Source organism: Tiliqua scincoides, chromosome 7 (genome assembly GCF_035046505.1).
Source record: "Tiliqua scincoides isolate rTilSci1 chromosome 7, rTilSci1.hap2, whole genome shotgun sequence".
Classification (NCBI taxonomy): domain Eukaryota; kingdom Metazoa; phylum Chordata; class Lepidosauria; order Squamata; family Scincidae; genus Tiliqua; species Tiliqua scincoides.
The window spans coordinates 30,014,289-30,040,260 of NC_089827.1; the positions used below are offsets into that span (position 1 = coordinate 30,014,289).

The 25,972-nt window shown below is 45.4% G+C and overlaps 1 protein-coding gene across 1 annotated transcript in view; it reads left to right on the top strand.

Moving 5' to 3' along the window:
• Window positions 1-25,972, top strand: part of PLXNA4 (plexin A4) — a 705,695-nt gene that overhangs the window by 21,711 nt on the left and 658,012 nt on the right. The window contains exon 2 of the mRNA XM_066633821.1: window positions 17,046-18,322. Coding sequence (XP_066489918.1) covers window positions 17,141-18,322 — 1,182 coding nt within the window. The 5' untranslated portion in view covers window positions 17,046-17,140. The remainder of the gene's footprint in view (window positions 1-17,045; window positions 18,323-25,972) is intronic.

A 25,972-nucleotide genomic window follows, 5' to 3' on the forward strand; every position in this document is an offset into this window, starting at 1 on the left:
CCCTCCGCCTCTCCTCGCCCCAGAATGCCTCCTTCCTGCTTCCCCTCAAGCCCTCACCTACCTCTCTGCTGCTCAGCAGTCCACATGATATGGAAGCCAGCCAGCGCTTGGCTAGCACTGGCAGAGCACCAGCGCTAGGGCCCACAAACGCGCCTTACAGCACGTTTACAACAGTGTGCACTGGCAGTAAGCTGGGGCACACTCCTTAGGATTGGGCCCTAAGAGCACCATTTTCTCCCCAGCCACACCAACAGAATGCACACTGCATGCTTTGGGGGGGGGGGGACACCAGAAAACCAATGAGGGGTAAATAAAAACATTTATTACTGCTCAGTAGGCCTTCTGATAGCTGCCATGGTTCTAAGGAGACCCATAGGCTATGTAGCTGGTGTATGTCCTAGGAGAGAAAGGGGCTGGGCTAGGAAATGGGGGGTAGGATCTTGGAGTAAACCACTGGCATCCTTTTCCCCCCTCCTCTGAACTGCTCTATGCCCTGCTTCTATGCCCCACACCTCCTCCTCTATGCCCACTACATACCCCCTTTACTGACTTTCCTGGGTTGGCTTGGGCTGGGCTCTGCAGCAGAGGATGTGCAGAGCTGCCGACTCGTTCTTTTGATAGCTCTGAATTGCCCAGCAGCTGCATGCTGTTTGCGATGGCACAGCTGCATTTATGGATGGATGGACATACATGCACGCACAGGTCATCTTTTGGGTCTCTGTTAATTATTCCCACGGTGGTGGAGCGCTGCATCTTGTATTCTTGACTTGATTGGCCTCTGTCCTGTTTGAGCCCTTCTTTGTTCTTATGAGAAGTATGGGAGGATTCTGATGGGGAAATGTGGAACTCATTTAACTTCAGAGATGGGCAGAAAAGCTGAAATTATAGCTGGACAAGACAGTCTTCCCTGGCTATTCCAGTGATGGTGGGGCCATTAATTCTGGATGGAGTTGTACTCCCCTTGGAGAATCATATTAACAGCTTGGGAGAACTGGACTTGGCCTTGATCGTAGAAGCTGCTTTTACTTAGCTTTGTGCACCAGCTGTGCCCATTTCTGCTCCAGGCAGACCTGGCTTTGGTTATCCATCTCTTAGTCACGTCTTGCTTGGATTACTACAACATGATTTATATGGGGCTACCCTTGAATACCCTTTAGAAGCTATAGTTGATACAGAATGCAGCTGTGAGAGTATGTGTGACAGGCACAAGATGATATGTCCATGTTTCCAGGTGTAATTCAAGGTGCTGTTTTTGTCCTTTAAAGTGCTAAACAGCTTGGGTACACTTTTACCTACATGAGTCCACCTGTGCCCCAAGATCTTCTGTCTGGGGAGTAGCTTTTGCAAGGTCCTCAGATAGATGAAGTACGACAGATGAGATTGCATAGGAAGCCCTTCTCAGTGGTGGCTTCCTGTGGAATTCCCTTTCATGAGAGCAGGGACAGCCCAGCCATGAAGCTGACTGAAGCATTCGTTTCAAGCAGTGGGTTGGGGGAGGTGGCAAGCTGGCAGAGGGTGCCTTGCATCCTTTGCCCACCTGTCTCTTCTCCTAACCTGCCCACTGAATACCCGTGCCACCTGGCCACTGCCTCATCCTCTTTTTATCCAAAGGCTTTTCTTGGAAAATGAGTGAGAAAGGGGGGCATGTCTTACCTTCTCCTCTGGCATTTCTGCCAAGAATAGAGGCCACAGAGCTAGAATAGAAGGTAGCGACTGCTGTAATTCTGTTCTCAAAGGCACTCATTCCTGCTCATGTTCCCCCTCCTTGAAGTCATGCTTGTGGGAGAGGAGGTAAGGAATGAGCTACAGCACACATGCAGCATCGCATGTGAAAAAAGCATGGGGGCCAGTGAAATTGGGCTGCTTTGGATAGCCTCCAATCTTCGGCCAAGCCTGCACGGGAGCTTCACTCTGCTCCTTCCATCTTAAGTTTATGGAGGAAGGTCAAATGTACTTGTTTCAATAGGCCTTCCCTTGTTGTTTTAATCAGTGTACTGTGTTATCACCAATTTTTTCCTTCCGTTTGTTAGAAATTGTATTCTCTTGGTTGTGTTTTCTATTTTTTTCCTTGTTTTTCTTCTATTTTAAACATACTTTGCGAGCTGCCTTGAGGCCTTGGAGATAAGGTGAAGAAGTACAAGTATTTTTAGAGCCCAATCCTGTCTATTCCACCCACTGATGGAGCAACACCAAAATAGCTACTACTGCATCCTGCAGAGTGGTAGTTGCAGAGGTCTGCTCTGGGTAAAGGAACATTTGTTCTCTTAACTGGAGGCAGGTTTCCACAGTGCAGCGGAGTCATTTGAACCTGCGCTAGTGAATTTGCTAGCTCGGATTGGGCCCAGGAAGGGGGCTAGGATTTGGTGACTGCTGCTGCCGCCAAACCTGCCCCCTTCCTGGACCTGATCTGCCCTCTCCTGCCCCCATCACTACCCCGTCCCATCCCTGTTGCCATGTTGTTCTGTCCTTCCCCCAATCCATCCCACCTCCCCTGCTGTCTTACCTGCCTTGGTAAGTGGAAATCCCTGGTGTGTTCAGGGAGCCTTCCTGCTGGCGATCCTGCAGCACGCTACTTTGCGCGCTGTTTGAAGCACTTTTACAATTGTTGTAAGGCTGGTGGAGCACTTGTTCTCCCAGTTCTACAAGCTCATAGGACTGGGCTGTTGAATAAATAAATGTCAGTGGGACATACAGGAGGAAAATTGGTGAGACTGTTAAAGGATTGAGCTTCAGTAAGGAAGAGGAACCTTTTAAATATTTCTCAAAGGGTGTTCGAAGTGTGCCTAAAGCAAGCCCTGTCAGCCACTTGTCTAGAAATGTCACAGAGCTTTGCACAGGGAGTTTATTACAGTGAGGTGATGTCATAATATTTTAATAACATCTCGTCAACATGGAAGCAATCAAGAGAAGCTTGGAGTGGCATTGATCGGGAAATGGCAGGAGTTCGGGTACTGAATGTCATACTGTCATGGTGGGGAGGGGAAAAATACAAAATACAAGGTGAAGAGTGTCAAAGCAAATCTTTTCTTTTGCTTCTCCCATAATGGAGTTATCTAGACATATGGCTCAAAGGGACCCAATCAGAATGCAAATAACAACTTTAGGGCTAATTTTTGTCTGCATAATTTCTCAAAGGAAAGCAGGAAAAGGAAATAACAAGAAAGCATAATTAGGTAAGCTTTTCCCTATTAGAACGGGAAGCGACTTGCAAGCTGTTCTTCATTTTCTCAACAGTGTACCAGCTTTGTTGGTGGTTTGAATGCATGACTTTCACACTGCCACATGCGCACATCCATCCACTGACAGTTCAGATGGGTGATGTTTTGAAATTGGATTTTTTTCTGTTAGGAAAAGTTAAATAATCATGAAGACTGTTCACCTGTTGAGACCCTTTCATCTGGAGAGCTTTCAACCTTCTATACATTCATTACGAGCTTAGATCTTGGATTCCTTAGGTGCTAATTGGATACTCATACTTGAATCTCTTTTCTGCTAGTGATGTAGGAATTTTGTCAAGTAATGTCACTTTCCAGTGGCTGCCCTCTTAGGGGCATCAAAATCAGATGGCTTGGAGGGTCAAACTTCTGGCTCTGCAGATGCCCAGGGCCACATCTAAAAAAACACATTGAAAACTTGCCAGGTTTGATGGGAGAACAGTGATTAATAATTTTTAAAGACATGCTTTAATCACCAGGTTTGATTTCTGTTACAGATATTGTTTTGCTGGTGCAGACAATTATCCAGACACATGTCTCATTCTCTCCAGCTTATTTTTGTTGAGAAAATATAAATTAGCTTTCTGGATGTTCAAATTCTTGCACATCTGAGGTGGAGAGTGGGAAAAATAGAGGCGGAATGTGCATCAGAATGGATATCAGAATGTAAGTTGCATGTCAGTACTGCATTTCTATCGATGGGATGCAAATTCCCATCCACAGCTAGCACATGCAAAGCATGTACTGTGCCACTTAGCTGTGGTTCTCCCCTTAAGGAGACAAGGGCCAGTGGTGTAGCTAAGGGGGTGCAGGGGATAGCAAATGCACTGGGCTACAGGTGCACCCCACCCTGTAGCCAAATACCTGTATGCGCAGATCGGGCTGCAGCAGGCACACGGAGGAGAGAGGAGCTTAAGGAAGGAACGCAGTGGACTCCTGCACTCCTCGCTGCCACACTTTGCATTGGGCTGCAGGTGTGCGGCAGGCAGCGCAGAAGAGTCAGCCCCACAGCTGAGATGGTTGCGGCAGCAGCTGGGGATGGCGTGTGCTGCTGCGACTTGCTCGCTGCGACCACCCCAGCAGTGCACAACAAGCAGTTCCATCTCTCCTGCTGGCCCTGGGGGGAAGGAGGAACAGCTTAGCCCATCGCCGTGCACACAGGAGAGAGGAGAGAGAACTGTTGCCCCCCTCCCCCAGCCGGCAGCAGAGATGGAACAGCCGCAGACACCTCCCCAGCCTCTACTACCACTGCCACTACCATCTCAGCTGCTATTGCTTGTCGCAGTCCCAGTGCTGTATGTGCACTTTGCTAGCGCTGAGGCTGGGCTGTAGGCATGGTGGAGCAGAGGAGCAACAGAAACAGTCGCGCACCGCGTGCCTCTTTCTTGCAGCTGAACTGTCAGCCCCTCGCCGTGCACAGCAGTGAGGAGAGACTCAGGTTCGGCTGCAGGAGAGAGGGGCATATGATGTGGGACTGCTTCTGTTGCTCCTCTGCTCCGCTGTACCTGCAGCCCAGCCTCAGTCGCCAGCCCGTGCTAGCAAAGCGCACACACAGCACTGGGACTGGCGGCAAGCAGCAGGAGCATGACAAGGGTTCCTCCAGGGACTGACCAGACCCAGGTGTTGCTGAATCAGGTTCCTTCAAGGTGTGCCATTGGTGGAAAACTGGAAGGTTTCTGTGAGGGAGTAATTGAGCCTCACCAGTTATTCAAACATCTTCTCAAATGTTTGTGGAATCCCAGAGTTTGGGTGTTGCTCTTAAGTCAGTAGGTTTTAGGTTTCAGGATCCTTTCTCTACCTTCAGTTAGCAACGGTAGCTTTTGATTTTTGTCTCTAGTCTTTTGCTGGAATGATTCGTAGAAATCTGCAGCTGTGTATGGAAAATGGACACTAGTAACAACTGCATTGCTGTGGTGGTAGTGGTCCTGATTCCATAGGAAAATGCCAAAATGTGATTGGTTCCTGCCCATGTTATAGTATTCTTTACAGCAGTGGTGCTAAACACATTTAGCACTGGGACCCACTTTTTAGAATGAGAATCTGTCAGGACCCACTGGAAGAGATGTCATGACCGGAAGTGATGACATCAAGCAGGAAAATTTTTAGCAAGCCTACCCACACTTACCCAAGAGTAAGTCCCATTGACTATCATTGTTAAAAGAATATACATAGTAGCTTGTTAAAAGTATAGGTCTGTAACATTTCCCCAAATGCAGTCACATACCATAGGAGCATCAAGTGTAATATATTAGAAATAAAATATTAAAATGAATGGGGACTCACCTGAAATTGGCTCGCGACCCACCTAGTGGGTCCCAACCCACAGTTTGAGAAACACTGCTTTAAAGGTTAGCTATGTAGGAGCTGATCATGGAAAAGCACATCAGTTCTGTGACTTCATGGACACATAACCGTTCTACGATATTGTCGCATCCCATAGGGTGGGGAGATCTTACTAACAAGGACAAGTGGGGCAACATACCACATGTAGCACTCTTGTCAGAAAGCTGCACCCACACAGTGGCCCACTGCATAAGCAGTGCCAGAAGACATTAAAAAAGGTGTATATGTGTCTGTTGGAAGTGGAGGGACAAAGCTCTTTGCTTCTGGCACTAAATCTATTTTTCCTTCTGGGTTATCCAAAAGATAAAGACTGTGACATCTTACAGCCCAGTCCTAACAACTGTTTACAATGGCATGTTCTGCCAGCCAGCATAAGCTCCTTTACGGCTGTTGCAAATGCAACTTGGCCAGTGTGGCCACTGCTGCAAGAGGTGAGCAATTGAGTCCACGCTCATGTGGACTAAGGACCCTTGCCAGAGGAGGTAAGGTTACATGGGGTGGTACAGGGCAGGGGGAGGGTTGGGTGGTGGAACAAGACAGTGCTGCAGGTGGGAAGAAGGGCAGATCTTGCCTGTGAGGAGGGCTTCTGTGATGGCGCACACCAAATTCTAACCATCTTCCTGGGCCTGATCCACCTTCACAGATCAACTTGGACTTGTGCTAGCTATCAAGCTGCCACAAGGCCTGCAGGTACTTATTCCAGGGCAAAGGAACAAATGTTCCCTTACCCCAGGGAGACCTCTAGGGGGAGTTCTATTAATTGTAATGGGTCCCAGGCTATTAAGACACAGGAGAATGGATTGGGCCCAATGTGAATTATAGGAATGTAATCCTTCTGCTTTATGTAGTGGAAAAAGCCACCCTAAACAGGCCACGCTTAGTAACATGGAACCAGGTTATCTTAAGAACCTCCTTATCTATAAGGACCTGTCTAAGCCTTAATATTGCCTTGAGAATCTCTGCTTTCTAGGCCATCCTTATCAGATATCCTTACTGGTGGGTACTCGGGTCAGGGTCTTCTAAGTGGTGGTGCCACAGGTATGGAATTCCCTGTCTGAGAAGATCCGATGGGCTTTGAAAGTGTGTCTATTTCAACAGGCATGTAGTGCATGATTTCTCCTACTTTAAATAGTTTTACTACATTTAGTGCAGCTGTTATATTTTTATAGTCTGTTATGATTTTTAATTTTTTTAAGTTGTATGCTGCTTCTATTATTTGATAGGAAGCAGGATATAAATAAATAAAACATAAAACATTGAAGTGCTCTCCATATAGAGTGAACCCAGAAAATGAATACTAAGATTCAGGGTCAGCCCAAGACCTGCCGACACCTGTGGCAGTAGCGCTCACTTGACCTGGTGATTCACCAGCCTCTGCTCCCTGCTCTCCCCATTAAGTACACATGCAGATATCAAGGAACACATATGCATTGATAAAACACTGTAAAAATATCAATCTTGCAATTGTATACATGATTGCATCAAGATTTTGGAAGACAGCATGCAGGTTTCTGACAGTTTAGCCCTCTCCTTTTTTCCGCCATAGCATGCAGCCGTACCCAAACAGGATGTGCTGCATGCTATGCTGGGGGGGGGCAATTTGGATTCCCTTACCCCTCTTTATGCCACAGGATTGGCAGTGGGTTTCCTTAGACCTGCACCAGCTTTTTGGCTGCCCCATTTCCAAGGAGGCAATGGGGATGTGTCAGCTGGCTGTGGAGGGGATAATATCTGGTGGAAGTCACTAGTACCAGGTGCCACCCCTCCCACTTCTGACACACCCCATCCCTCCTCTGTTCTGCCCCATCCTCCTACCCCACTGACTCACCAGTGTTGGGAGGGCTCTGCCACCGCTGAGTACAGAATCCTCCCTACTGTCTGCAGCAGTGGCACAGAAGGACACATATCTGCACTCTTCTAGATTGGTGTTTACTATGCTGTAAAGTGTGTTCCACTGCTGGAACACTCGTTCTGGCAGTGGTTCTGCCAAATAGGATGGGGCTGTGAGAGAGCATCTGTGAAGAGCATCTACAAATATGGTGCTGGCCAGCTCTATTCCCTTACTCGAGCTCCATATGATAAAGCAGCATTGTATGAGTTTGCATTCACAATACATAGTCTTCAGAGTGCACTCAGGTGCACCATGGAACCTTGGTACACAGGCATGTTAGGGTTGCCAACTGACCAGATGGAAAAACTGGGCATGACTCACTGTTGTGTCTTGAATAGCCATTTGATATGCAGGAATCGGCAGTTGACCTTTTTCATTATTGCCTGCTAATTGCTGTAGATCAAACAACTTTAAAGGCATAGCAAAAAGGGGCCACTTCAAAAGTTGGCAACCTGCCAAATAATGTGACACATGTATATGCACTAACTGGGCAAACTACAACATGGAGGGATTATAATGTTTTAAATTTTGCATCCGTCCATTCTGGATCTACTCCAGCTGGTTAAATTCCCCTACTTCTGAGGTTCCAAGAAGGGTCCTGGTTCAACAGGTGCAGATCTATGTATGTGTCTTCCCTTCTTGGGTTTTTAGTTTATGCCACCAAGCAATATTGCTCCTTCTGTGGCAATGATAAATATTAGCTAATGAGGCTAGAGCAATTACATTGCTGCAGTTGTGGCTGCTGTGGAATGATTGTTGATGGTGCTCCGACATCTGTATGTGCAAACAAAGAGCCCAATCCTGAGGAAGCCTCTTCTCTGCATCTGGTGGCTATTATTGAAGTCTCAGAATCATGCCGGGTGAGGACGTTTGTGAAAGTCTGAGGGGATGAAAGATGTTTATCCACAGCCTCTTCAGATGTAGTTTACTGCCTTTGCTGTAACATTGTGGAAGCAACCTCTAAATAATCTCATTTAAATATCCATTTGTGTGCTTAAGTGTGTGCGTAAATACAAACAACAAAACTACCAGATGAGACACACCTTGCCTTTCCTCACCTCCACCAACAATTCATACATGCGATATGTGGTGGATTCTTCTTTTGGGTTGCCCAGACCACTTGTATTCAGGTGTGCAACTGAGTGCATTGAACAACAGTGGAAATAATAAAGTGCTTTCAGCAATCAAATACAGGTCCAACCTTGTTATACACTGATGTTTTTATACACAAATTTGACTCAACACGAATGGCCACTGCAAATGAGAAGGAATGTGCTGATCTCTGGAGAAGGGGAAAAATGCACCCATTAAAAATGCTTTTCTTACTGTTGTAGAGATTTTTATCTCCACATGATGAGAAGGGCCCTTTAAATTAAAGGAAAACAGTCCTTTACATTAGTTAGAGAGAGGGCAGACAGCTGACAATCCATCAATCATTCTATCTCCAAGTGACCCCCTCCCTTCCCTCTGAACACTTGAAAGATAATCCTGTCTAAGGGCCTGGAGAGAAACTGATTGTTGGATTGTCACCTTAATGACTCTAGCTTAAAATCATGAAGGTCAGCAAGGCTGTTTTTAAATAACTGGAGCAAAGGGACTTTTTAAAAAAATTGATTTGCTATAGTGCGACTTTTGCCATTTGCATGAGTTCTGGGAACAGAACCCTCGCGAATAATGAGACTCAACCTGTACAGTACAAACATGTCCCTGGAGAGTCTTTTAGAGAATGTAGGATTGTAGGTGATTTAAAATGCAGTATTCTTTCACACTAAAACAACCCAGTGTGTGCAGAGAAATAGCTCTTCAGAGAGAAAACTTGGCTTGAATAGTTAAGAATATAAGAAGGGTCTTTCTGAAACAGACCAAAGGCCCATCTAGGCCGGTATCCTGTTTCCCACAGTGACCAGTCAGATGCTGCTGGGAAGCCCAGAAGCAGGGCCCAAAGGTGATCCTCTTCAACCATTACTCCCCAGCAACTGCTCTTCAGAGACATGGGCATGTGTATTCATTTTCAAGATGAGTGGGAATGAAAATGAATGTGCCCCACTGATTTTAATTGAAAGCAAGTGGACAATCAAGATGAATGAAGAATGAACATCCCTTTTCATTCATTTTCATTTTCCATCAATTTTACTGGGAGTCCCACCCAGTCCCTTGCTCCTCACAACTTTGCCACCTTCTAACCAAATAGCATGAAACTTTCAAGCATTCTGCTGCACCAGCAGGGCATAATACTTTCTGCCAAATTTAAGAGAATTGGATAATATTACTTTATTGGATAATAAAAACTTATCTTAATAAGTAATACTCTTATTACTATGCTGTCATTATATTTGTATGTCACTTTTAGAGCAGTGTGTGAGTACTGTATGTGTGTGTGTCTGTGTATAATTTGTATGTTTCCTCTTTGTAACTTTTATCTTGCTCTTGGTAAAAGAAAAGTTGTGTAGCAATGTTCATGTTAGAAGATGAAGAGGGAGATTGGTGAAAGGGACCTAATTTTACAGGCATTTTCAAAAGGCACACAATAGCATCAGGTTTCCATTGCTTTCAATGGGAGATTCAATCGCTTTTCTGTTGCTTCTAACTTCTGTGTTTTCCATGCTGTCAGCATGACATTTCTCCATGATATGCTAATTTTCTGCATGTGTGTAAAGTTGTCAGAAATCCAGTGTTAGAGAGTTGTGGCAGACATTCTGAAATTGAACTTACTGGTTTGAATTTTATTTTAAGAAATATCCTTGGTTATATATAAAGAAATATATATCACAGATTTAAAATAAAATAAAAAAACACAACACAAGTTGTGATAGGATGCCACTATGCTTAAATAGCAGAGTCAAAGAGGTTATAAAAGACAAGAAGACTTCCTTTAAAAAGTGGAAATCTTGCCCAATGAAGATATTCAAAAAGTACAAATGGCAGCAAATCAAGTTTCTGCAGTTGAAAGTGCTAGAGTTGAAGACTAGAATGGGTTTTTTAAAAAATTGAATTAGCCAGTAAACCCTAGCTTTCTTAGTGTTTGCTGATTTTATTGATACCTGCAGAAGAATTCAGTTCTGGCAAGGAACTCTGGTTTGATAATCTCGGGTCTTGGAAATATTGTCCAGTGAAATTGTTGAAAATACAAACAAACCCCCAAGGAAGACATAACCTTGCAACAAATGTTTGGTTGAAAATGATAGGAGCAGAAATGAGCTACAATAGTTATATACTGTACTGCTTTTAAAAAGTTCTCAAAGCAGCTTACATAGAAAAAGAAAAAGATGGTTCTCTATCCCACAATCTATTGGGAGACACAAGGGAGATAAGAGAAGAAGGGGAAGCAAACTGTGATTATTTCATGTTTACATACTTCAGTCTGAAGTGTGGACTTTCTGGATAGTCATTTTGCACAGGAGGGGGCTTAGTGGAGATGTCCTTCTTCACTGATGGACAAAACTGAAGGAGACTCTAGTCCTTAAAGCAATATTCTGCACTAGGGAACCCAAGTGGCAGAGGGATTTCTGACCTCTTTGCCCATCTGCAATACGGGGGATAACTACAGGTTAGTGACAGTGATCCGAAGGTCAGGGCAACAGGCTTCTCCAGTCCCTGCTAGTCTACAGCAGGGAGCAAGTGAGTTGCTTAGCCCTTGCATACCAGAACCACCCAACACAACCTTATTACAGCTATTGGCAGAGCACTTATAGTCAATCACCCTTTGCCACAGCCAGGGCTAGGATTGTTTCACAGCAGGAGACCCCTGTCAGCGTAAGTGCACAGCATTCCATTAGACTTTACTCATGTCATTTCTCTTTCTGACTCCTAGACCTCATCTGAGGATAACTGCAATTTTCATTTACTTGTGTTTTAAAATCTCAGTTGGAAATAGGAATGGATGTTTTCTTGGGAAGGGAAGGGCTGGAATGGAGGCATGAAACTCTACAAAAGTGATGATTCCTGCCTTCAGTGACCTTGTGCAACCTCCTCAATGAAAATGGAATGGCTTGTTCAAATGCTGGTTTTGAGCTCTGTTTTGCAGTGGACAAGGTAACTGACTTGACCATGTCTCAAACTCAGGGATGACCATTAGCTTCTCTGTAATGTTTTTCACCGTACAGCATGCTTGAATTACTCAATCTGGAAAGATAAGTTCAGCTAGTAGGTGGCATTGTGCATGTCCAGTCTTTACTGGTCTCTTGGGATACTGGTGATGTATTTCCCACATTGCAACTTGACCTGTTCTTGCTAACCATGGATTCAAAGTGAAAAAAACGGAGGGTGAGGAGGAAGCATGACAGGGGGAGGGAGCAGAGAAGGGGGTGGGATTGGTGGAGCTCTGCTCCACCGGATCCTGAGCCCTGTCAGGCTGTGCAGCCCAATGCGGAGCTCTCTGGTTCTGTGGCAGCTTCAGAGCTTCCGTAGAATCAAGTAGCCCCATTGTGGGGTTACTTCCTTTACTCAGGGGAAGGGGACAAATGTCCCCTCTCCTGAAGAGGCAGTGGCGGCTGCCCAGGGTGCACCGGATGTCACGGCAGCCCCGTACTCCGGACAGCTCAGGATTGGGCTGTCAGTCTCCCTATTTAGGCATGCTGAAGCTTGCATTTTACTTTTACTTTTTTTGGGGGGGGGGGCTAGATCTGTTTATTGCTCTAAGCTGTGTAGAAAATAAGTCTCTAAGCAGGATGCTCTCTGAGGGAGGCCTTCCTTCCAGTTCCACCTGGCTGTGACCTAAAGGGGGAAAACGGACTTAGCTTCAGTCAGAAGGCTCTCTTTGTTGGGGGAGACTGTTGACAATATCCCTCATTTGAGTTTTTCTCTCTCCATGCAGGTTTCCAAAGAAAAGCTCTGTCCATGGTAATCAGGGTTTATTAAAAGAAGCCAGAGGGGGAAGAAAATGTTTAGCTGAGATTAAGGAGGATTGTGTAGCTGAGCTTGGTGCTGAATTGCTGTACAGTGAATCTGTCCCCGGGAGCCTGCCTAGTCAGCATCCCACGCATGGCCTCGTCTCTCCCTGGCATCCCTGGAGCAGAAGAAAGGTAAGCGGAGGAAGGCATTGTCAGATTAACGCTGGCAGGCAGAATTCATTAACTGTGAGGTCCATGCCTCCAGCTGTCACTTAGCAGAGCTGTGGACAAGGATGGTGTGAAAAAGACTGAAGGCCACAGTGCATTTATAGGATAAGGCAGGGGGCTCTCATTTTCCCCATCTCTGCAGCTCTCTTAAATGAAACCCCTGCTGGATATGTCCAACTTGGACTGACTGGAAACAGGATGCTAGACTGGATGTCCAGCATCCTGTTTCTGACAGTGGCAAGCCTCTGGGAAGCCCACAAGCTAGGCATGCGAGCAAGAGCTCATCTCCCTGCTATTGCTCTCCTGCCTCTGGTATATGTTTCCTCTGTATGCTTCCTCTGAACATGGATGTTCTATATGGCTAATCACCAATGACAAATTTATGTGAATTTGTCTTATCTCCTTTGTGTAGCTACGTAAACCAATGGCCATGACCTGGAGTGACTAGGGCCATCACTACATCTTGCAATAGTCTTCCATTAACTGAGTTGTGTGACGTACTTTTCTTTTGTCTGTCCTGAAGTGTTTCCGGGAAACTGTCTTCATAGGTTGAAGTTCTAGTGTTGTGGAATAGGGAGAAGCACTTTATCCACTGTCTCATCATATGCTGGTCCCTGGCATAGAGATGCCAACCCTCTGTGGGACTTCAGCTCCTGTACTGTAATATTAGGGGAGCCGCGGGTTTCTATGAACATGCTGGCTCTCCTCTTAAGTCTTTACATTGGCTCTAGCGTCATGCTCTGCATCAGAAGTTGGCAACCTTTTTTGGCACAGGGGCTAAAGGCCATGTCTGTGAGTGGTTGGTGGGCCACTGCATTGCAATGCCATTTCCAGATGTTTGACAATGAGATCATCACTGAACTTCTGGGTTGCTGAGCTCATACTGCACAGAGCTTGGCTTGGAGGTGGGATGTTAGCAGTGACTGGGAGGCAGGCTGAAGACCCCCTCCAGGCCTAGCATCTAGCTCCTGAACTGATGATCAGTTGGTCAATAGTAATTTTACACAGAATATTTCCCCCTTGCTGATGAGTAGTTACTGCACATCTGAGGCCTAGATTTCACCTGCCAAGGCTAAACTTGTGTTGGTGGACTCTGCTACTGCAGACTGCAGATGGGAGCTCATGTGATTGAAATGCTGCCCCTCAGAAAAAAATGTACTCAACACAGAAAACTAATTGGCTAGAAGAATGCTTCTCCACAACATGCTAGTTTTCTGGGTGCATGGAATTCTTTTTTTTATGAAGGAGACTTTCAGTTATGCAAGCTCCTGTCTTCATCATGAAGTGGTGCAGCCCATGCCCAGGCTTACCATATCGAGAACAAAGTCTAGAGGGAATGCCACTTGGCATTTCTTGCTGTGTTTGCTGCAATGTGGCACATGGCTTCAGGGTATTTAATCAGCATCATGTGGTTACCCAGCCAGTTCAAACGTGACCAATAAAAAGCTCACAGCTGGCTGCTTCCTCAGAATGTCTCAGCCCTTTACTTTAAAGAGCTTCAAGCAACTTGGAAGCTGGAGTGTGATTTGCAGCATGCAAATTCCTGCAAATAAGGTTTCACGTGGTTTTGTAGCCTTGCTTGCACTGTTCCTTCAAGGCCTCCCCCAGATGCTTTGCTCCCCAGAGTAGCTGCATCATGCAGTTTGAGAGGGGTGCACAGCTGTTTCTACCTCATCAGCAATATTTCTGGGAAGAATGTGCGAAACCAAGCCTGAGAAATCTTACTGCATCTCTGCAGAACCTCCCTGCAAAATCTTTATGGACTCTTTTAGCAGTCTTCAAATTCCTAAGTTGTTTCAGCCAAGGAGAACTTCTCAAATTGGCTTTGAATGTTGGTATACATGAAATTTTTGGTGGCAGGTACAAAGGGCTGTGGGACACATCTCTTGGGCTAGGTGCCCAGGGGATGGTGTGAGGATTGAGCACTGGTTGAGGTCCTGCACCCATCAGAGGGCCTACCTAACCAAGTTCACGTCTGGGGTCCATCTAGATGTCTGCAATGGGCTAGATTTCCCAGTTTCCATAGGTTTCCTCCTGTAAGACCTCAGCAAGGGGCTGTCTCCAAGCTGTTGGGTTTTGGGAACAGAAGTGTTTCCGGGAAACTGGAAGCACAGCTTCTGACCCTTTCAGGAGGCTCAGAGAGGCTTCTGTGGGATCCTAGAGGCTCGCTTCTGGGGCATTTGCCCCATCAGACTTAATGGTAGGTCTGCAACTGAGGTAGGTGGGTACTGAAGCTTTAATGGTGTTTTTGAGCTGAAGAGCTTAGCTTGTCAGGCTTGGAATCACTGTGTTGGTGGTGCAGGTAGTACCATGCTGGAGTCTCACTTCTGGGACCCTTATTTTGGGGCATCCCCTGAGTACTGCTGGAACCGTCTCCCCTGCACTATATACTTCTGCAGCTTCCAGAGCAAGGGAATGTCCATGTGGGGCAGCAGCGAGATGCTTTTCTCCTTTTCCTCTTCATTTAAATATGGCTGCTGTGCAGTGATTTTTGTAGCTCATGCTTTTTAGCTACCTCCTGTCTATTAGAGCTGCAACCGAATTTTAGAGAGGGGTCATAGATGATGATGATTAATAATACGAGCATTATTAATAGCATTTATAACTTTTCAACAAAAAAGTTAAGAAAGCAGTTTACAAGACAAAATTGCCACCAAAAGGAGCTTGTGCTCTGTGAGAGGCCCTTCCTGTCCATCTGACCCAGCATTTCAAGGCAAATTGGGAATTTCTGTTTGGGGGAAATCCCCATAATTTTTCTTTGGGTGGTGAGGGAGAATTCTCCACATCCCTACAATCACCTCTCTTTTCCTATCTTGCTACCCATTCCCTCCAGCTCTCTCTTCCACTTCTGCCAGTTTAAGCTGTTCTAGGAGGTTGGTTGGGGCTTAGTCTGGAAGTAAACAAAGCAACAGAATCTGGAGCTTCCAGCATCATTTTGGCTCCCACTTTATCTTTTGTTTCCTTGGTGTTTGTTTTCAGTCAGTCTCTGTGGAGTCCTGAGTGGTGATAGGCTGGGTATCGCATCACATTAGCTGTTTGTTTTTCTCCCTGTAATTTTGGTGTTCTCGGATATGAGCCATATGCATTTGGAGACACAAAATTCTCTCTCTCTCTCTCTCTCTCTCTCTCTCTCTGGGGTGTGCTGTGCCTGAGACTTGGCAGCCCCTCCTTATTCAATATATACCTGATGACTTGGGGGGGGCGGATCCTGCACCACCTGTTGTTTCATGCAAGGCAGTGAACATATGGCAAGCATAATCTCATTGCTCTGAAGACAACCTACGTTTTGGGTCCCCTGTGGTGTCTTCACATTGGTTCTCGCCATGAAAAGTTCCCCTCTCCTAATACTTTACATTCACTTGGATGTGAATCATGACTATTATTAGCATGCTGTGGGTGTACCTATGAGTAAAACCAAAGAAGTGAAATTCCCTGGACCTCTTTTGTGAAAGCATAGTATTTGGGCGGGGGGGAGGGGGGAGCTTCACACATTGTATGTTTTAAATGTGCATTTAAAATGGAACGTGTGAATGTTACAGATGCGTGCATAATACAGGTACACTCATTAGGTAGCTATGATTGTCTTGCATGCTCTTGAGTGTGCTCTTAATGACAAACTCAGATTTACTTTTGTGCCATGGCCTTTTTTCTCATCTGGCTGGTCATAGAGGATTGGAGGGAAGCAGGAAGATGAATTGGTCTAGTGAATTGGCCTAGCAGTGAATGTGAGGTGATGCGATCCAATTACACACCCATGAAACTGCCTTATATTGTCAGACTTTTGACTTGTCCATCCCAGTATCATGGCAAGATCCTTCTGCAGTTCTTCTAATACATTGCTAAACTTTGCCCGGTGCTCAAAATCTCTGACAGTGTGGGGGGGTTGATATGGTAACTCTTCTCTCTGGATTTACTCAAGTATAATTGGGTCGTCTTTCTTGCTCACACTTTTAAGAACACTCTGAGTACATCCACATGTACTTCACATGCAGTTAGAGAAGCATTTTTATTCTGCTTATTTACAAAGCTTTTCTTCAGTCAGGAATGACTAAGGAATGGAGGATGGGGCAGGTGGAAGGAGCTTGAGAGGTTGGAACAGATAGGAGTGGGTGAGTGGAGCTTGGGGTGGAGCTTTACCTCTCTGGGGGGATAGCAGCAGCTCCTGTGGTTGGGGGAAGAACAAGTGTGGCTTCTCACATCCCATGTTCATGACAGGAGAAATTGCACCTGTGAGAAGTCTCCCCAACATGCAGGTATTAATGATACTAGACAATTGTCCTGGAAGGTGCCATGTTTAATTGGGCCCTGTGTCACCTTCATAGTATTTTCTGCTTTTGACCCAAGTCTGGGTGTTTGTTTATTCCATCTTGGCATCTCTTCATTCAAAGGGCTCCCTTTATGCCAGTCTTACACAGAGAAGAAAGGCAAGGATTAACAATTACATAGGCTTCTGATGATGATGATATGGCTCTTGAAAGGGGGGGAGAGGGGGAAGTGTTTTTCAATAATGTCTTCTCAATTTTTTCCCTTTCCCTCTAGGATAAGCTCCACAGCAGGATCAGCACTTTGAAAACAATTGCGGCTCCAAACTGTTCTTTTTCCTTCCTTTGGAATACAAAAAACTTTTTGCAATCATGTCAGCAGACATGTGGAGATGTACTTGCCTCATCACACACCTTTTCCTCTGTGCTATGATGCTGCCCTCTGTCTGTAGGCAACAACCTTCCCACCCAAAGAGACCTTTTCTCACCTTCACTGTGGATATGGCTGAGGTGTATTTTAACCACTTAGTGGTAGATGAGACAAAAGGGTACATTTATCTGGGTGCTGTCAATTGGATCTACAAACTCTCCAGTGATCTGGAGGTGCTGAAGTCTCATCAGACGGGTCCAGATAGTGACAACCCAAACTGTTATCCTCCCAAACTGGTCCAGCCTTGCAATGAACAGTTGACATTCACAAATAACATTAACAAAATCCTCCTCATAGACTACAAGGAGAACAGGCTGATTGCCTGCGGTAGTTTATACCAGGGCATCTGCAAACTCTTGAGGCTGGATGACCTGTTCAAACTTGGGGAACCCTTCCACAATAAGGAACATTACCTTTCAGGGGTGAATGAGAGTGGCTCTGTTTTTGGAGTGATTGTTTCTTACCACAACATGGATGACAAGCTGTTCATCGCCACTGCTGTGGATGGCAAGCCAGAGTACTTCCCTACCATCTCCAGCAGAAAGCTCCCCAAGAACTCTGAGGCAGAAGGGATGTTTGCTTACGTCTTCCATGATGAGTTTGTGGCCTCCATGATCAAAATCCCATCAGACACATTCACCATCATTCCTGATTTTGACATATACTACATCTACGGCTTCAGCAGTGGTAATTTTGTCTATTTTCTGACCCTTCAGCCTGAGATGATTTCTCCACCTGGCTCCACCACCAAGGAGCAAGTCTATACCTCCAAGTTGGTCCGCCTCTGCAAGGAGGACACGGCATTCAATTCCTATGTCGAGTTGCCCATTGGCTGTGAGAAGAATGGAGTGGAATACCGATTGCTCCAGGCAGCCTACTTGTCGAAGGCAGGGGCCATCTTAGCCAGGTCTTTGGGCATTAGGCCAGAAGATGACATCCTCTTCACCATCTTTTCTAAAGGACAGAAGAGGAAGATGAAATCCTTGGATGAGTCAGCGCTCTGCATCTTTGTCCTGAAAAAGATCAATGACCGTATTAAGGAGAGGTTGCAATCCTGCTATAGGGGTGAAGGTACTTTGGATTTGGCCTGGCTTAAAGTGAAGGACATTCCCTGTAGCAGTGCAGTAAGTTCCATTTCTAATCAGAAATACTTAGTTTTCTGTCTGTTCACTTGCTGCTCTGATGACCTATGGCAGCAGTTTTCAAATTGTGTTCCAGGTATGACTGAGCTGAAAGTTTTATAATAAGAAGTTCTGGCATGAAATTGGGGATTTGAGGGAAACATAGGCCAAAACCAGTCCCTGGCCTCCGTTTCCACTGCCAACAAATAGGGTAGTGAAATTGGGAAGGCATAACCTTAGTTTGGGAAACACTGAGATTTCTCAGAGACTTGTCAGTGTGGGGTTCCTTAATGAGAAGAAAACATTGGTGAACAAATTTCTGTGAAGAGCAACTTGCTCATCACAACCAACCTACCCCTCTAATGTGCAACTGTAGGGGAGTGTTTTGGGAGCTTGAGATCACAGTTTCAAGAGGGTGTATGTGCCTGAACATTCCTCAGAATCCAGAATAAGTTGGGCTTCTGGGCCAGACAGATGGGAGTTCCTTAGCAAAAGATTTAATGTGGATAGGGTTCCCTGCATATACTAAGGTTGATAACCTGCACCTCTCAAACTGTGTGAAGGTGGCATAAACTCTCTCTCTCTCTCTGTGTTGGAAGGAGGGTACAAACAGTTTTGCATTTCTTCTTGATGTGATAACGTGGACACAGGAAGTGGAATTTGGTCTCTGATTGGAACTATACTTTATTCAACTTGGTAACCACTAGGTCAGTGCTTCCCAAACGTTTTAGTACTGAGACCCACTTTTAAAAATGACACTCTGTTGCAACCCACTAGACAGAAAAAGTGATATAGAAATACTTTTATTATTAATATTTAATATTAATAGAGGTCCTATGCTCCTGAGGATGCTACATATAGTATGTGTGTGTAGACATTTGCTGGACTCTCCCTAGAAATGGATTTCAAGGACCGCTCTCCCAACCTTTACAGTCATTGTTTTGGAATATCCAGAAGGCTGAACTGGGGAGCAGGATGTGCAGTTAGGGACTTCTGGGCCAGATAAAAGGCTGGAACTGGATTTATACACAATCTATGGCATATCAATTCCTAGAGAAAATGTGACATTTTAGTTTGGGGCTATGAAGATTACCTCATAGCACAACAGTCCAGCTAATGATTTTCTTCTGCAAACTGGAGAATGGTGCTTCCAAAGCTTTTTTTTCTTTTAATGTTTCAATAATTTTTCACAACCCACCAAAAATAGACTTGTGGCACACTGGTGGGTCCCAACCCACAGTATGCACTAGGTCGTAATTAGAGATTTCTGAAAGGCCTTTATAGGAACCCAGGAGGAAGAAAGCAGAAGCTCATTCAAGTTGCTGATTGCACTATGCTACAACAGGCTCATAAACAGTCAGTGCTGGTGGTTGTCCAAAGTGTTGGTCACCATGATTCAGTCCTCATTGTTCTATCTAACAGACAGAAACTGCTGGCAAAAGGAGCTCTCACCCGCTTTTCTGTTTGTGCAATTAGAGAACAGGAAAAGGATTGTTTCTTGCATGCAGCATTGATCTAGTGCAGTGTTTCTCAAACTGTGGGTCAAGACCCACTAGGTGGGTCGCGAACCAATTTCAGGCGGGTTCCCATTCAATATTTTATTTTTAATATATTAGACTTGATGCCACCGTGGTATGTGACTGCATTTGGGGAAATGCAACAGACCTGTACTTTTAACAAGTAGCTACTATGTATATTCTTTTAACAATGACAGTCAATGGGACTTAATAAGTCCCTGGGTGAGTGTGGGTAGGATTGCAACCTAGGATTGTTAAAAATTTTCCTGCTTAATGATGTCACTTCCAGTGGGTACTGACAGATTCTCATTCTAAAAAGTGGGTCCCCATGCTAAATATGTGAGAACCACTGGTCTAGATGGGCAAGTCCAGTACAGCTTGACTTGGGAAGTCTCCATCCCCCCCCACAACTTAACTTAAAAATGAGTCCTAACAGGGGCACTTTCCGAGTTGCCTGGAGTAGCTTTGCAACTGTAAAAGACTAGAGTCTCAAGTCGTTCCCTTTAAAAACCCAGCCATGGAAAAAATGGGGCTGCTGCCAGGGTGTGTGTGTTGGAGTTCTCTTTAAACACTCCTCTGCTATCCCCATCCCATCTGTAAACAAAGTGGGTGGGATGGACTGCTTGGGAATAGGGACAGAAGTGGCAAGAGGGAGTAGGATCACCCCAAGCAGCTGGGAGGCTTACCAGGATGACCCAATCCTTTGCAGCTCTACTCAGAAGTAGTCCCATTTGTGCCAATCATTCAGTGAAGCTCCTTCCTCCCAAGTAATACTGGAACTATGCATTTGGAAAGTGTGAACGCTATGAATCGCTTTCTTTCTCTCCCTGGGCTTCTCCAGCTAGTCCTAAGGCACGAACCCCCTTGGGCTCCTCCTCCTGCCCTACCTCATCCAAAGAAAATATCAGACCACCCATCCTTCATCCAATAATCATCTGTTTTTTTCAGAGATGGGTAAGGGAGCCTGCTCCCGCCTCCTATTCTTTGCTAATACAAAACATTGACCCTTCCCTGTCTCCTGGCTGGAACTTCCCTGCTGCTCGCCTGGTCTGAATGATGGCTCCACTAAAGCTTTCACACTGCAAAAACAGTAAGCAAGCACACCCAGACAAACTTGAATCTGTGTGTGTGGGGATGAGTGCTAAGTCAAGGGGCTCTTGATTTAAGTGTTTAGTCTTCCACATGCAGCAAAAAACACACATTCTCACTATTTGAACTCGAGTCACCTGACTTGAAATCCCATCCATGGTGGTTTCTGTTTCTTTTCCAACCATCAGCAAGAGGAAGATTAGCCCCTGAAGTCCACTTTTAGATCTAGAATTTGAAAAACCCCTGCTAATTGGGTAAGAGGCACTTTTTCAAGTGGGTGCTCCTCTTTTTAGCAGGGGGAGAGTAACTGGCCCACCTCACCCCAGCAGTGTCTTTTACTAGTGGCTGTCTGCTGGTGTTCTTTTTGCATCTTTTTCGATTGTGAGCCCTTTTGGGACAGAGAGCCATTTAGTTGTTTGATTTTTCTCTGTAAACCGCTTTGTGAACTTTTAGTTGAAAAGCGGTATATAAATACTGTTAATAATTAATAATAAAAAACCTCAAAGAGAGAATCTCTGGAGCCAAGTCTTGTCTGCATCTTAACTAGGGTTGTCTTGAATCTGGAAGGGGCCTTCAGGGCCACCTAACTCAACCCCTGGCTTGAAACATGAATATCCTCTCTAGCTCATTTCTCAATATGTGTTCTTCAGAGCCCTGGAGCTCCCCGAGACCATTGTTAGGAATAGAAAAGGCTCCAGAGACCAGAAAGTTTGAGAACCACTGCTCTAGTGCTTCTCCAGGCTCTTAGGCTCCTGCTTGAGGACCTCTAGTGAGGGAGAACCCACCAGTTCCCTTGGTAATCAGTTTCATTGTTGAATTGCTCTTACCATTAGGAATTTTTTACCTGGTGTTCAGTTGAAATCTTCTCTCCTGCAGCTTAAGCCAATTAGATCTAGATCTACTCTTTGGGGTAGCAGAGAACAAATCTTTGCTCTTTACCACGTGACAGCCCTGCACATATCTGAAGAGTGCTATCCCGTCCCCACTCAGCCTCCTCTTCTCCAGACGAAAGGTATCAAGTTCCTTCAACTTTTCCTCACAGGGCTTGTCTTCCAGACGCCTGTTGTTTTCAAACAAACATTTTTGGAGGGCTGGGCTCAGTGAAAGGTTTTGTGGAGATCCTTCCTTCTCACCTTGATCACTTGTTCACAGCTCACTTGTTTTCTCATCTGTTCTCCCTTGCTGCTCAGTGTCATTTTTGCTGATGTTATTCCACCACCTTCACTATTATTTGCCATTGTGACATTGTCATGTATCGGACAGCCCAATCCTACTGGGCTCTACAGCTGCTGGAACTAGCGTTTGGCAGCAGCAGATGCTTTGCGTCCATTGTAAACAGTGCTCTGGAAGCATACAGAGCTGCGCACTTCTGGAATGCTGCCAGAGAGGACATGAGGACATGCTTGATGGTGGGGAAGATCGTCTCCTCGCCTTATCTGTGGTTCACTAAGGGGTCAGGGCTATTCAGGCATGTCATGGCAGCCAGGAGAAGCCCAGAGGAGAGCAAGAGAACACTGAGGAGAATGTAGAGCTTCATCATTCTCTCCTCCTTCCCTCCGGACTATTCCATTACAAAGAAGGAGGAAACGGCACACAGTACTGCATAAGCACCTTGTTATCTTCAGAAACAGTGGCGAGGCTCAGATTCTTTTCTCCCTTCAAATCGGGTTACAGGGCAAATAGTCTTAAGGGCAGCTGGAGCAAGCTGCAGCCAAAGTTAACATTATCAGTCTCCCTGAGGAAAAAGTAAGCCAAAGCTCAGCACTTTCATTTAAATCAAGTGCATCTCATTCTCTTTGGCAGGATCACACCCGACCCTTCTGTACCCTTGTTCCATTTTGCGAATATTTAGCAGAGATCTGATTTTTTAAACACCAAGATGTAACCCTCATTTCCATCCGAAACAAAGTCCGAGGCTACAATTCAGCACTCCTTTACTTAAGAATAACACCCATGGAAAGCAATGGGTCTACTTATGAGTAAATTGGGCTATGTGTAGCAACTTTTCAAGTTGCGAAAATGCTCTGGGGGGGAAGTACTCCTGTTAGGACTTGTTTTCAAGTTAAGTCGTGGGGGTAGGATGGTGACTCAACTTTGAGTCAAGCCACGCTGGACTTGTCCATCCCTGGTAGCCTATGAGGAAAAGCTACAGTGTTTGGGCCTGTTCAGTCCAGAAAAGAGGTGCCTGAGCGGGGACATGATTGAGATATACAAAATCATGCAGGAGATGGACAGAGTAGATAGGTGCTCTTTTCCCTCTCACAAACCACCAGAACCAGGGGACTTCCACAAAAGTTGAGTGTTGAGAGAGTTAGAACAGACAGAAGAAAATATTTTTTTACCCAGCATGTAATTAGTTTGTGGAACTCTTTGCCACAAGAAGTAGTTATGGTATCTTACCTGGATGCCTTTAAGAGGGGATTGGACAAATTTCTGGAGAAGTTCATTACTGGTTACAAGTTATTGTAGGTATGTGCAAGCTCTTGGTTTTAGAGGCAGGCTGCCTCTAATAGGCAGTTGTAGGGGAGGGCACCAGGCCACAGGTTGTGTCTGTTGTCTTGTGAGCTTCCTCAGGCATTTGGTGGGCCACGTGAGATACAGGAAGCTGGACTAGATGGGCCCTTGGCCTGATCCAGCGGGGCTATTCTTATGTTCTTATGCTATGCTTGCTTACACTCAGTCCTTGTTGCTTGTCCTTCTGCTGTGAATTGAACTGCACACTCCCAATTATGTGTTTTAAGTTGTATGTTATATGTAGAGCCTCTGGCTTAACATACCTAGCACCTTAAAGAAGCATTTGATTAATGGTTCTACTGGTATATTGTTTACAGTGCACTTACTCTGATAGTGTTTATGAAAAGATTGTGAAGAATAGAATTTAAAGTTAATGAACAAAAATGTATCTTATGATTACTATATTTTTAATAAATTAGAGAATGTACAGTTATTAGGTAACAATTACTGGTGGTATTGTTTACTACCAGTTTTTCAGGATCTGGCTTTAGGTAAAATCAGACAAAATTATAGTCAGACACACACACCCCAAGTTCACCCCCCCAACTTATCTGATGGTCACTGAAAATGCCATAATTTTGGCTCAAAACCTGCCCTCGACTTACCTTTGAGATCAACTTACGCTCAGGTGTCTGTGGTGTTTTGCAGTCTGCAGCTGAATGATCCCCAGAACATAAGTTTTGTATCTTCCCATACCCAAAACATCATCAGTCCCCTTCTATTTTATACAGCAGACCCACTTGTTGAAAGCTAGATATTCAGTGAATGTTCTTTCATTTCCCTCTTCTTATGGAACAGCTTTGGAGGCGATTTCAGTCTTTCCTGCCTGGCTGTTTGCACTCTGTTTACAGACTAATGGCTTGTTCATAGTGGCATTCAGGTTGGCAGCAGCTATTGGGAAACCATCGTTGTTTGTGGCTCTAAAGGAGTACAGCATACCCACAAATAATTGCAAAGGAGGCAGGGAGAAGTGCTGCATTTTACTGCTCAGGCTGAAACAAAGGAAACCTCAAACCAAAATCCTGGAGTTTGCAGCTTCTGCGGATCATAGTGGCAGCTGTGACTGCCAGAGTCAAGCCAGCGGAACATGAAGTTGGTAACTCAGCCGTGCTGTGCTGCTTGCTCAGCAGCTGGGAAGAAGATGCTGGGGATTATAGCAGCTGTTGCTGGAGTCACACTGCATCTGGGCCCAAGAACAGAGCCCCAGACTCAAGATTGGCAAGGGGAGCATTTTCTTATAGAACAGAGATGCCTTCTGTTAGAGGCTTAAGAGCCTCATACCAAAGTCTTCATAAGAAAGAAGTCTGGATTTAAAAAAACTGCCAGCATTCAGGAATGCTTTAAGACTGGTTTTAATGAGTGCAAAGTGTTTGGCATGTGTTGGGTAGGAAGATCCTGTCTCCGAGTCAAGCTGTTCATCCATCTAGTCCAGTGCTGGCCATCCCAGCTGGCAGTAGCTCTCTGTGGCCTTTCTCAGGGAGAAATGGGACACTTTTTAAAGATTTTGAATTGTGAGCTACATTGGGCTTGTTTTTATTGGGAAAGGCAGACTATAAGTCCTTCATAGTAAACATGTAGAACAGGGGTGTCCAAAGTTTTTGGCAGGAGGGCCGCATCGTCTCTCTGACCCTGTGTCAGGGGCTGGGGGAAAAAAAGAATTAATTTACATTTAAAATTTGAATAAATTTACAAAAGTTTACATAAATGAATATATTAAAGATGGAACTTATATGAATGAATATAAAAGGCCTTGCACAAAGCAAGACTGGCCTTTCTTTTGCTGCTGCTACTGTATCACAGATGTGAAACAACAAGCAGTGGAGGGAACCCTCATCCACAGCTCACGTGAGACATCAAACAGTTGCCCTCATGCTGAGAGCAGTTGTGTTGGGCTAGTGTGGGGTCCAACAAATCTCCAGAGGACCAGAGGCTCATTGGAGACTGGGGGCTCCCTGAGGGCCTCATTGAGAGGCCTCGAAGGCCGCAAGTGGCCCCAGGGCCGGGGTTTGGGCACCCCTGATGTAGGTACCCCTTGGTCCTGTGGGCACCCCTTGGGCACCCGCTTAAGAACATAAGAACAGCCCCACTGGATCAGGCCATAGGCCCATCTAGTCCAGCTTCCTGTATCTCACAGCGGCCCACCAAATGCCCCAGGGAGCACACCAGATAACAAGAGACCTCATCCTGGTGCCCTCCCCTACATCTGGCATTCTGACTTAACCCATTTCTAAAATCAGGAGGTTGCGCATACACATCATGGCTTGTACCCCATAATGGATTTTTCCTCCAGAAACTTGTCCAATCCCCTTTTAAAGGCGTCTAGGCTAGATGCCATCACCACATCCTGTGGCAAGGAGTTCCACAGACCGACCACACGCTGAGTAAAGAAATATTTTCTTTTGTCTGTCCTAACCCGCCCAACACTCAATTTTAGTGGATGTCCCCTGGTTCTGGTATTATGTGAGAGTGTAAAGAGCATCTCCCTATCCACTCTGTCCATTCCCTGCATAATTTTGTATGTCTCAATCATGTC